At 42.0% G+C, this 11,113-nt stretch overlaps 1 protein-coding gene across 2 annotated transcripts; it reads right to left on the bottom strand.

Moving 5' to 3' along the window:
• Positions 1-343: 343 nt before the first annotated feature.
• Positions 344-9,771, bottom strand: LOC146371237 (uncharacterized). 2 transcript variants are annotated; one of them, XM_084908534.1, is made up of 4 exons: positions 9,545-9,746; positions 6,395-6,500; positions 4,276-5,343; positions 344-631 (listed from the first exon to the last, which is right to left on the bottom strand). In XM_084908534.1, exons 1-4 carry the CDS (start codon positions 9,587-9,589, stop codon positions 465-467), a joined length of 1,386 nt encoding a protein of 461 aa, XP_084764660.1. In that variant the 5' UTR covers positions 9,590-9,746; the 3' UTR covers positions 344-464. The 2 variants fall into 2 exon arrangements, with proteins under 2 accessions (XP_084764660.1, XP_084764658.1); XM_084908532.1 differs by lacking the exon at positions 344-631 and having other exon boundaries at positions 638-5,343; positions 9,545-9,771.
• Positions 9,772-11,113: the final 1,342 nt, after the last annotated feature.

The following is an 11,113-nucleotide window of genomic DNA, read 5'->3' as shown; positions in this document are numbered from 1 at the left end:
GATTCACTTCCCTCGCTTTATACTTCGTTCCTTTATATACACACGTTTTAATCATCAACATACTAATGCGTGAAACACAACAGACTGCTGAGTGCTTATTCCTAAACGAATGCGTATGGATAATTTGAACATTATGTGCATGCAGGCATGCTAAAGGAGTCAAAATTGTAATCATTAAAATAGAACCACAGATAAACCACTTGCACACTCAGCTCTATTCAAATGATGCCCCTAAGGCAGAAAAGCACGATAAAAGAACTGTTTGATCTTTCCCATTTCTTTATACACCAATTGCTTTATACAAGACAAAACAACCAAGTCAGGCAAAAAAAACAGACCTCAATTCTTATGTGTGGACTTTAATGATTTACTTTAAAAACAACAGAAGTAGGGGGACAATGAAAAAAGAGACACTGCCATCACTGTCATCTTTAAGCCATAACTTATGGTCATATCAGCTCTTTTTAGTGCCTGGGTGAAGGCTTGCCAGAGGAGGGCTGAGGGAGACGAAACTTGGCCATCTGCATATCCAGGTCTGCAAATGTGTAGGGGTTGTAGGTGTGGTGCTGGTAGTTTTTGTAAGTGCTGTTATCAAACAGTTCTTCTGGCTCCGAAGGCACGGCCGCAGCTTCTGCAGTAAGGAGGGGGAGGGAAAGAAAGATGTAAGAAAACTGGTAGAAGGGTGAGCTTTACAAAATGTCTTGTATGGGAACAGAAATAAAACCAGGTCGGTTAATGCAGTACTAGGTTTAGTCCTGTGTCCCTGTTACTGATTTTAAAGTAGTAACTGCTGCTTGAAGGGCTTCATCACACCACATTTGATAATTTCTAAAAATGAGAACAAAGATGCAGTTTTGTATGAGTTTTTTGAGGGGACTGCACATTTCCACATTACTCATGCTAACACAAGGAGGTTTGTGGCCACATTTTACAGTGGCAGCAACCCCCAATGGGGTATGGAGACACTAGCATAAGGAGCATCAAGGATCATGTTTGTGACTGGAAAAAGGATGTCAAGATAAACAGGTTTCCAGAGAGTAAAACAGCCCATCATAGAGAAAGAGTGATACTGCAGAGGTAAGAAAAGAAATGGAACAAAACAAGTAAAAAAAAAAGAAAAAGGGATGCCTGACACCTGCACAGCGCTATGTTACTCTTAAACAGAGATACAAGAGAGAGGGATTTCCTGTAAATCTGCCAGCATGCTGTGACAGTAAAGTTTTTTTTTGTTTGTTTGTTTTTAAATGAAAACACATTAAAAACTTTTTTCCACCTACACTTAACGAATAGGATTCCAGATAAACCAAAAGCTAAGATTTCAAAAAGTGAAATAAACAAGTGGTGCAATTAATGACCAAGGTGAGGAGTGGGGAAGGAAGGTTACTTCAGGAAGCAGGAATACAGTCTTGGGATGTGTGGGACACTTCCAACTTCAAACACATCTAACAGCTGTGTAGTTGGATCATCTGAAACCCCGTGAAGATACTGCAGCAACAGCCTCGATGTATGATTTGCACTCTTCTTCTTTTTTGGGACTCAGTTTTTAAAAAAGGGCCTGCAATCCTGATTCCTGGAGTACTCCCACCAACTCCAGCCACTCCCAGCTTCTCCTCGTCCAGCTGCTGTTAGGGAAGAGCAGTATATTCATCTACACTACAATCATGAGCCACTGATGCACCAGGGACAATGATCTGTGGCCTCAACATTACCTCAGGCACCTGTAACTCACATTCCATACACACAAAGATAAGGGTGCAAATGAGCCCATGTGAACAGACGTTAACATGAGAAAATAGCAGTGAACTACTCTGTGAGGGAAAACAGACACTGTTAGCAGTCCTAGGACAAGAACAATCAAACTGTGAAAGAGTTCAGTTGGTCACAAAGTCAAAGGGAAGACTGCACAAGCAGGTTTAGTGTAGCAGTATGCAAGAAGTAATTTCATCTGATGACAAACCTTTAATCACATACACCTTTGCCCTTGATCCTCCACAACAATTAACTTCAGTTTGAGTATACAAGTCAAGTAAATCCTCCAACAGTAGCATAACACAGAGTATGGATGAAAAGAGCCCAAAAGCTCTACAAGCATCGACCCACAGCGTGTACAGTAGAAAGCACAACTAGAGAAGAACTACTTATTCCAATTTAAAATGATTCTATCATGATTAACAGGAAGTTAAAAGATTCCAGCTCGTGATATACACTACCGGTCAACAGTTTTAGAACATCCCAATTTTCATTGGAAATTAGGCAGTTCAATGTCTCATTGCACTCTGAAATGAAAGAACGGTACAAATGAGCAATTTGAGTTAAAAAACAAATCATAGAATCAATTTACAGAGTAAAATGTATTCTAAACGTTTGACTCAAAGTAGCCACCTTTGGCAGATATAACAGCAGCACACACCCGTGGCATTCTCTCTACAATAGAAATCAAATATTCTTCACAAAGTTCTTCCAATATCTGTTGCAGAAGTTCCCATAAATGTCGCACCTGTAGGTTACTTTGCTTCCACTCTTCTCTCCAGTTCATCCCAAACCAGCTCGATGGGGTTTGGGGCTTACTACGACTACTATTAAGCTGTTGTCCCGTGAGCCGCCATCACACAAGCTGTTAACTCTCAGAAACTTGTCCTCTGATTCAGTTGTGTCTTTGGGTCTGCAGACCTCTTCCTGTCACAGTTTGTTTCTGAGTGCCTTTGGACGGTGAAAGAAACTACTCACTGACACCTGGACTTTCTTTGCAGTTTCTCTGTAGAAGAAATTTTTAAGTGTTATGATGGTCCATCTCTCTTCCATTTTTAACTGCCTGTTTCTCACTATTTTTGTAGCAACACTCTACTTTCAGCAGTACAATACGGTTCAACTGATGCTCACGAGGGTATGGTACCACAGTGTGTTCCAACACTGCTTTTATGCAGGCAGAGGGGGAAGTAATCCAGAAAGGTTGGAACACCTGTAGGAATTAGTAGCAGCAGCTTTCAAGGCTTGATCAACCTCCTTTGCTGCAGAACAGCTTTAAGTTGTTAACATATGTTGTGTTCCCTGAAAAAGGCCTTTGTGTATAATTCTGATATGTACATTATTTTACAGTTTTGGGTAACTTTTTTTTTTTGTAAACCTCTGGCAGTTCACCACTTACCTTTGTGCATTTTCAAGCTGTTCATTGGACCTGAATGACTTGAACTGCAACAAACAACTAGAAGAACTGTGGTGCTCTAAAACTTTTGACCGGCAGTGTATATTAAACAAAGAAAAAAGAAGTGTTCCACATTAGAGTACAGTAACCACTGTAGCACAACTGAAATCAGCTCAACCTTTGTTCCCTATATGTCCACTAGCCATATGATCGCTTCAATGTTATTAGCAGGAAATAAGCATTTTAGCCATTCTGTGACTAGAGGGTGTGGGAGGGGTCAGGAGCTGCAGAAAACACTATCTGGCATCATGCACTCCAATATAATCGATCCCAGAAAGAACGAAGAAAACTCAATGAAGCTTGTTTCTGTCACAAACATGATATTGTGCCAGTTTTCATGTGCCTACAGTATGTTCCTGAGATGATTTCAGTCTACTCTTTCTAGTCCTGTTATTGTTTGCCAGCACTAAATTGGCAAGCAGTTCAAGCTGCAAAGATGACCCAATTCTCCATAGAGGTTTTCATCCCGTTTACTTTTTCAGTTCTCTTATGTGGATGAGCAGAACTTTCAGGGAACTTAAAACAATCAACATCAGTGTAAAGTTGGCATATTCTAATGTCAGGAACAACAAACCTCCGACGTTTGTCTTTAACCTGAACATCAATGTTGCCAGTGTTTTGGGGTTTGTCAGAGAAAAACAAGCTGCATATCCCAAAGTATTCTCTAATATTACAGACAAGTTTAAACTACTGCATCTCCCTTATTTATGTTAGGATCAGAGATATTGCTTTAGTTGCTGTAACATCTAAGTTAAGAAGATAAGAATAAACATTATTCTCCCACATGGGAAATTTGTCTTGGACAAACGGTGCTAAACATAGTAGCATTCTGATAATAAAACCAACACCTAGAGACGCTTAAAGGAGGCCATTAAATAGAAAACACGGACGATACTTTTAAAATACAACATGAACTGTTACATGTGAGGGAAGCTGCCGCCTGGTTAACAGAGCAACAGCACTCAGACTGTGTTTGGAGGCACAGGCAGAAAAACAATGGTCATTTCTAGAAGAGCCATAAATAAAAAGAGAGGGAGGTAAAGATTTGAGGGTCAGGGTAGTGTAGTGTGTACCCTTAGAGTGTTCAGCTGTGGCCTCTGTCTGCAGTTCCTCTCCTGCAGTTTCAGTTAGGATAGGAGCAAGGTCCATCTGCTCCTCGGTGCTCCCTGCACAGACTGAAGCTTCAGCCGCAGCAGCAGCTTCAGCAGGACGGGCGTCTTCTGCTCCAGCTTCAGCAGCAGCTTCAGCAGGACGGGCATCTTCTGCTCCAGCTTCAGCAGCAGCTTCAACAGCTTCAGCAGGACGGGCGTCTTCTGCTCCAGCTTCAGCAGCAGCTTCAACAGCTTCAGCAGGACGGGCGTCTTCTGCTCCAGCTTCAGCAGCAGCTTCAGCAGGACGGGCGTCTTCTGCTCCAGCTTCAGCAGCAGCTTCAGCAGGACGGGCGTCTTCTGCTCCAGCTTCAGCAGCTTCGCCTCCAGCCACAGGAGCAGCTTCAGCAGAGGAAGACCTTGGGTCTTTTAGAGCCTCACCAACGGCTTCGCCCGGAGCTTCTATTTGAGCATCAACAGGAAATGCAGCATCTTTTGTCACTCCTGCAGCAGTTTTGGCTGAAACGTCAGACCCAGTCACCTCTCGAGTGATGATTTCAGGGCCTGACTTCACCAGCTTCTCAAAACCAACACTGGGTACAGTCACTGTAGCTTGAGCTGCTCCTAAGGGTGCTGGTGTTTCTACACCAGGTGTGATAGGAGCCCCATATTCATTCTGAGTTTCGTTAGTGCCTGCCTTTACTTCTGTGACTGTGATCCTCTGGGGTTCTGCCTCTGGTGCAAAGCCCTTGATTTCTTTCTTCTTCTCATCCTCAGAGTCAGAGTCTGATTCGGAGTCGGTAGAGTCCGAATCAGAGTCGGTAGAGTCTGAATCAGAGTCGGCTGCTGGTTCAGCAGCTACTTGCTCACTGGCAGCAGTAACAGGAGTGATGGCTTGTGCAGCTACAATGCTTTCTGCAGTGGAGACAACCGCTGGTCCCGTTCCATCCACAGACTGTGCTGGGAAACATCCAGGCCCTGAAAGTCTAACTGGGAAGGCAACTGCTGTCTTGTAGGCTAACAGGTTTGCTCTCTCATCTGGAGCCTCCGTTGCTGAAGAAAATGGTAAATATAACATGAACAGTTAAATAATAAAAATAATATATTCAATTTGATTTGTCGGTGTGCATTCACAACTCCTCTTAGATTCTTTTAAATCCCACTTAGAATCAAATGTACTTCCCCAATCCCAGAATCTGGAACTGTTACCTCACAAACCTATTTTATACGTAACAGAACATCGTTTAAACATTTGATATGTTTTCTGACACATCTTACAATTTTATGAAAAATATAAGCTTTTTTGAAAAGTGTTACTAAAAAAAAAAAGAAATAGCAGGGAAAACATTTTGTAACTGATTAGTTTAACAGGCAACAGGTCAGTGACATGATTGAAGAGAGCATCTTAATGAGGTCAAATATCTAAAGAAGTAAAGATGAACAGATGATCACCAACTTCTAAAAACTGCCTCTGCAAACTGTGGAACAATTTCAGTATAATGTAAAATTATGGAGACTTTGATATCGCGTCGGCTGCAGTTCATGGTATCATCAAAAGAATCAGAATTAAGAGAATCTCTAAGCAGGTACATGCTGTAAACAAATACTGGATTTTTAGGGCTTCAAGCTGCACAACATTAAAACAGGCATGAACACTGAAGAGAAGAGGGACAACCGAAAGTCTGCATCTCTACACTAAAATAGGAGACGGGGAATGTTGATTAGCAAGAAATAACATGTTTAAGAGCATTCAGAATAGCTTCGTACAAATTTAGAAAATTGGCTATTAGACAGAAGGACCACAAAACTAACAACATGTCACAGAGTAGAACAGCAGCAGCTTTCTCCCTTACAGACTTCTAGTGAATTCAATTAAAATGATTCAAATGTACCACATGCTCTAAAATGTAAAAATCATATGGCACATTAGCTTCACTGTGGAAAGAGGTGCATGTTACGCTTTAAAGGCATCATAACTGAAAGTACACATATACTCATCGTGCACATATGCATTATTGTATGAATGAACAAAAGCAACCACCCAGCACAACTTAAAAAGCCACAGCGTAAAGCAGTTAACAGAACCCAAAGGTCTTTTTCTTGCCTGCAGTCTTGGTCTTCTTCCCAGGTTTTGCTGGTTTTTCAGTCTTGGTGCAGAACGAAGCAGCTGGAGAAGTCTTCAGGATTCCCAAGTTCTCCAACTGGAGACGCTGCAGAAGAGAACAAAACATTGTCCAGTGAGAGTACAGAACCACACATTCAGGCTCGTTTTTGTGATCATTTCACTGGTTCTCGCAGTGTCCTATTTTCTTAATCCTGTCTATAAAGACCTGGCACACATTAACTTCTTTATGGTCACTTTAAGTCTATCTGCACCATTTTTGCATCCACCACCACTAAGCATTTATTTATCTGACCAATGTTAAAGTCTGCCACGAAGAGGAAACTGCCTGAACACCATCAACACTGTCCACCGTGAAGTAAGTTTTACATTGTCATGGTCTGAGAGGGTGCTAACCTATTAAGAAACTTCTGGTCTACCTCCAAATTCTCCGACTTCACCTCAAACCACCTCAAACTTGGACACACTAGGGCACGAGTGTCAAACTGCAGCCCTCGAGGGCCGGAGTCCTGAAACGTTTAAATGTGTCCCTGCTGCAACACATCTGAATAAACTATGATCCTTAACACACATCAAAAGTGTTTTTAGAATGGATAGAGCAGGCTAACATCACACTTAGGCTACGTTCACTCTGCAGGTCTTAATGCTCAATTCCGATTTTTTGATCAAATCCGATTTTTTTGTCTGCTTGTTCACACTACAAATAAAATGCAACAGCAAACGCGCTCTAGTGTGAACGCTCAAAGCGGCCCGCATGCGCAAAAGAAGACGTCACACACAACGCGCTCTGTTTAGACCCAGAGCAAACAATATTGTTTGACTGATGGCCTTAATATAAAGACTTCGGACTTTACGTTTCCCAATTTTTGCTTTAAGTTATTTTGTTATTTACATAATAATGTAAATAACCTAATAATGACCCTTATTACTGTTTTAGAGGAGCGGTGCTTCAAAGGATAGTTGCAGATTTCTGTCAGAATCTGCAGATTATACAGTACAAACAAAATGTTCACGTTTCTCCAACGTTGTCTTCCCAACAGTTTCACTGGATGGCCAGGAAGCGTTCACGATGTCTTCTCGGGCGCTGATAATTGGCGTCTGTCTTGTGTCGGTGACATAAAAGACGGATTTAATGCGACATGACCATCAAACAGCAGTCGCTTTCTAAAACATCGGATATGTATCGGATTCAGTACCACATACGAAAGTGACCCAGATCGGATTTGAAAATATCGGATTTGTGCCGTTCACACTGTCACACCATGATCGGATATGGGTCGCATAGGGTCAAAAAAATCGGATTTGATGCGCTTTCGCCTGCAGTGTGAACGTAGCCTTACTGAATATCCTTCCCAAAGATCCCAACTTCAACCTTATTGAAAATTTGTGGACTACGCTTAAAAGTTGGATCCATCCCAGGAATCCAACCAATTTCAATAAACTCTACCAATTGTACCAGAAAGATTGGTCATATAACCAGCCAGAATTATGCCAGAGGTTTACTGGTGGCTACCAAAAGCATCTGGTTGAGGTGTCAGTGTTTGCATATATTCAAGCCAGTATGTATATTTTTGACTGTGTATGGAAAACCCAAAATAAATTCAAACTTTAAAGCCATTAAAGATATATGCTGTACAATCATTCCACCCTGGAAAAAAGAACAAGTCAAATTAACGTGACATTCATGCCCAGTGATGAGCGTATATAAACTTCTGACCTAAACTGTACACACTGCTCGTTTTGAGCACTCTTACTTAGACTGATCAACTGTAACATTATAATCATCTTCCTAACATTGTGTTGGTCCTCCTTCAGCTGCCAAAACAACCCTGACTTCAGGCCGAGGCATGGACTACACCAGACTCCTGATGGTGCGCAGTGGAATCTGGCACCAACATGTTAGATCCTTCAAGTCCTGTAAGCTGCGAGCTGGGACCTCCATAGATCTGACTTTTTTGTCCTACACGTCTCACAGATGCTCGACTGAACTGAGATCTTGGGATTTGGAGGCCAAGTGAGCGCCTCAAAATCATTGTTGTGAACCATAAACCATTTCTGAACCTTTTTGCTTTGTGGCAGCATGCATTACCTCGGCCATCAGAGAATACCCACAAAGGCTCACGTTTTCCCAGCAGAACATTACCCAAAGCATCCTATTGCCGTCACACTAGGAGATGCTCTGACCCCGTCGTCGGCCCTTATCAAACTCAGTCAAATCCTCACGCTTCCCCGTTTTTTCCTGCTTCTAACACATGATCCTTGGGGAGAAAATGTCCACTTACTCCCAAATATATTCCACCTTGTAACTGGTAGCAAATCAAAATTTTACTTCACATGTCAATGATCATAATGTTATGCCTGATGAGTAAATTCATCTATTCATAAAATCAGACTGTGAAGACATTTTAGCTTTATTATGTTCGTTTATCACCTATTTTATCAAGTCACCGAGGAAAGGTGTGAGTTGGGGCTGACACGCCTGGGAAGGGTTCTAAAAGTCGGTCCCAAGGCCAACACTCCCAAACACAAGCTAAAAACATGTATAAAACATGTATACAGTCAAGTGCAGCAGGGAATGCTGGGACCTCTACAAAGGAGAAACCAAACAGCCATCCCACAACATGGAAGAGCCACCACAGCGTAAGACTCAGTTGTACACCTGCACATAAAGGATGCCGATGTTCACATTTTGGACCAAGGGACGAAAAGTACGTGAGGACCATCATCATCATCATCATCATCATCATCTGACACGAGCCATCAGCCACCAACAATACAGTTTTGTGCCTGTATGCTGTGCAATCCATCCACCCTAAGAAAAAATCAGTCCTAACCGTGATAAAACCGGCTTAAACTATCACAGAGCACAGAGATCATTTATTCCCCCTTTTTCAAAGTAGTTCGCCTCTTCCCAATAACAACAGGAACAAACGATGTGACCTGTAACTGTGACAGTTTCAGGGTCATGTGTCGGTGCTGCGGTTGGCCTGTCCTGTTCCGACAGTTGCCGTCTGGTCTGTACTACAGACGCCAGCGTTGATGTGACTGAGTCCAAGTGTTGTATTTGTACTAGTACAACTAAACACAACACCGATACAGTAAAACACTGAGAGCTAGTACAGTTCTTGTTACCTTGAGAGGACCCAATCGTCCTATGCGAAACAAGAAAGTCGCCATTTCGTGTTCCCAATATTATTCTCCGGTCGGAAACTGGGCTTAAATACAACAGTTCCGTGATACCAATGGAACTTTGAAAAACAATGTTTTGATTTTAATGGATTTAAAAGCGACGTGATTCGATAGGCCTTCTTTTTACTTTTACTATATAGTGATTTAGGTTGTGTCAGTACAGACATTTGGAGGCTTCTCCTCGTGTAAATAAGCGACACTCACTCTTGTGGCGGCGCCACAGCGGATCACCTGCCTCCATCTCATCTATCCCCGTGGAGATGAAACCCATCTCCACAGTGACACCTGCTGGCCAATTTGGCTGTGGTCACAACTGCTTATTATACTGTGACTGTGAATAACTCAACACAAATTTCGGAGAAATCCACACAAACAACAAACAAAAATATTGAGACTGTTAAAGACAACAAGCTGTGACTGTAATGGATTCTCCCTCTGTTAACAATCGTGCTGCTCTTTACAATAAATCAGTTTATAAAGTAAAACACACAGAGAGAAGAATGCTGTGTTTGCTGCAATAAACACACAGGTTTCCAGCTGCATTTCCAAGTAGGATTCAGCAGGTCGGAAAACCCTAAAACTGGCTGTAATGGCTCCACATAGGGAGAAGGATCGACTCCCAGTAATTTCTATTGTGGGCTTCTGTAGATTTTCTTTATGCACATGCTGTAATCTGCTGACCTGCTGCTCTCTGTGTCCTTAAACAACTGAATTTAACAAGATGTCAGCAGTTTCATCCCCCACACTGACACTATACAGTTTATACTGTCTTTACACTTGACAGTATACAGCTGGAGTTCAGTGAATTAATCTAAGCATCATCAGCTTAAATACAAATTCATCTCTGCCAGACTTGATAAAACCTAAATCTGAGCATGAGCACCACAGCCACTGTGTATCCGTACAACACAGTGCTTTACTGTGTTGAACACACTCACTACAGTTACTGGACTCTACACACTGTCACTTTAAACAATGCCACTTTGAATGCTCACTGCACAGTTTTGCACAAACTGTAAATGCTAAACTATTTGTTTTAAATTCTCTATAAGTTTTAACACTTTTAGTATTTTTATTACATTTTTAATTTTAGTATTATTATTATTGTTTTCTTTAATATACCTGTTTACTTTATATATGTTCATGTATCACAGGGTGGCTGTAGCTCAGGTGGCAGAGCAGGTCAGCCACTAATCAGAAGGTCGGTGGTTCGATCCCAGGCTGCGCAAGATACTAACCCCATGTTTACCTACTGGTGGTGGTCAGAGGGCCCGGTGGCGCCAGTGTCCGGCAGCCTCGCCTCTGTCAGTGCGCCCCAGGGCAGCTGTGGCTACAATGTAGCTGCCATCACCAGTGTGTGAATGACTGAATGTAGTGTAAAGCGCTTTGGAGTCCTTAGGGACTGAGTAAAGCGGCCATTTACCATTTTTACCAATGTAAAGTTGGGGGACACGCGTCTAAGAATTTCAATAGGACTAAATGTTGCTACAATGTTATCTGTATATGACAATT

Source organism: Perissodus microlepis, chromosome 16 (genome assembly GCF_051167445.1).
Source record: "Perissodus microlepis isolate ML-2025 ecotype Zambia chromosome 16, ASM5116744v1, whole genome shotgun sequence".
Classification (NCBI taxonomy): domain Eukaryota; kingdom Metazoa; phylum Chordata; class Actinopteri; order Cichliformes; family Cichlidae; genus Perissodus; species Perissodus microlepis.
The sequence above is the reverse complement of the archived record's forward strand: the minus strand, read 5'-3'. Positions and strand labels throughout refer to the sequence as shown.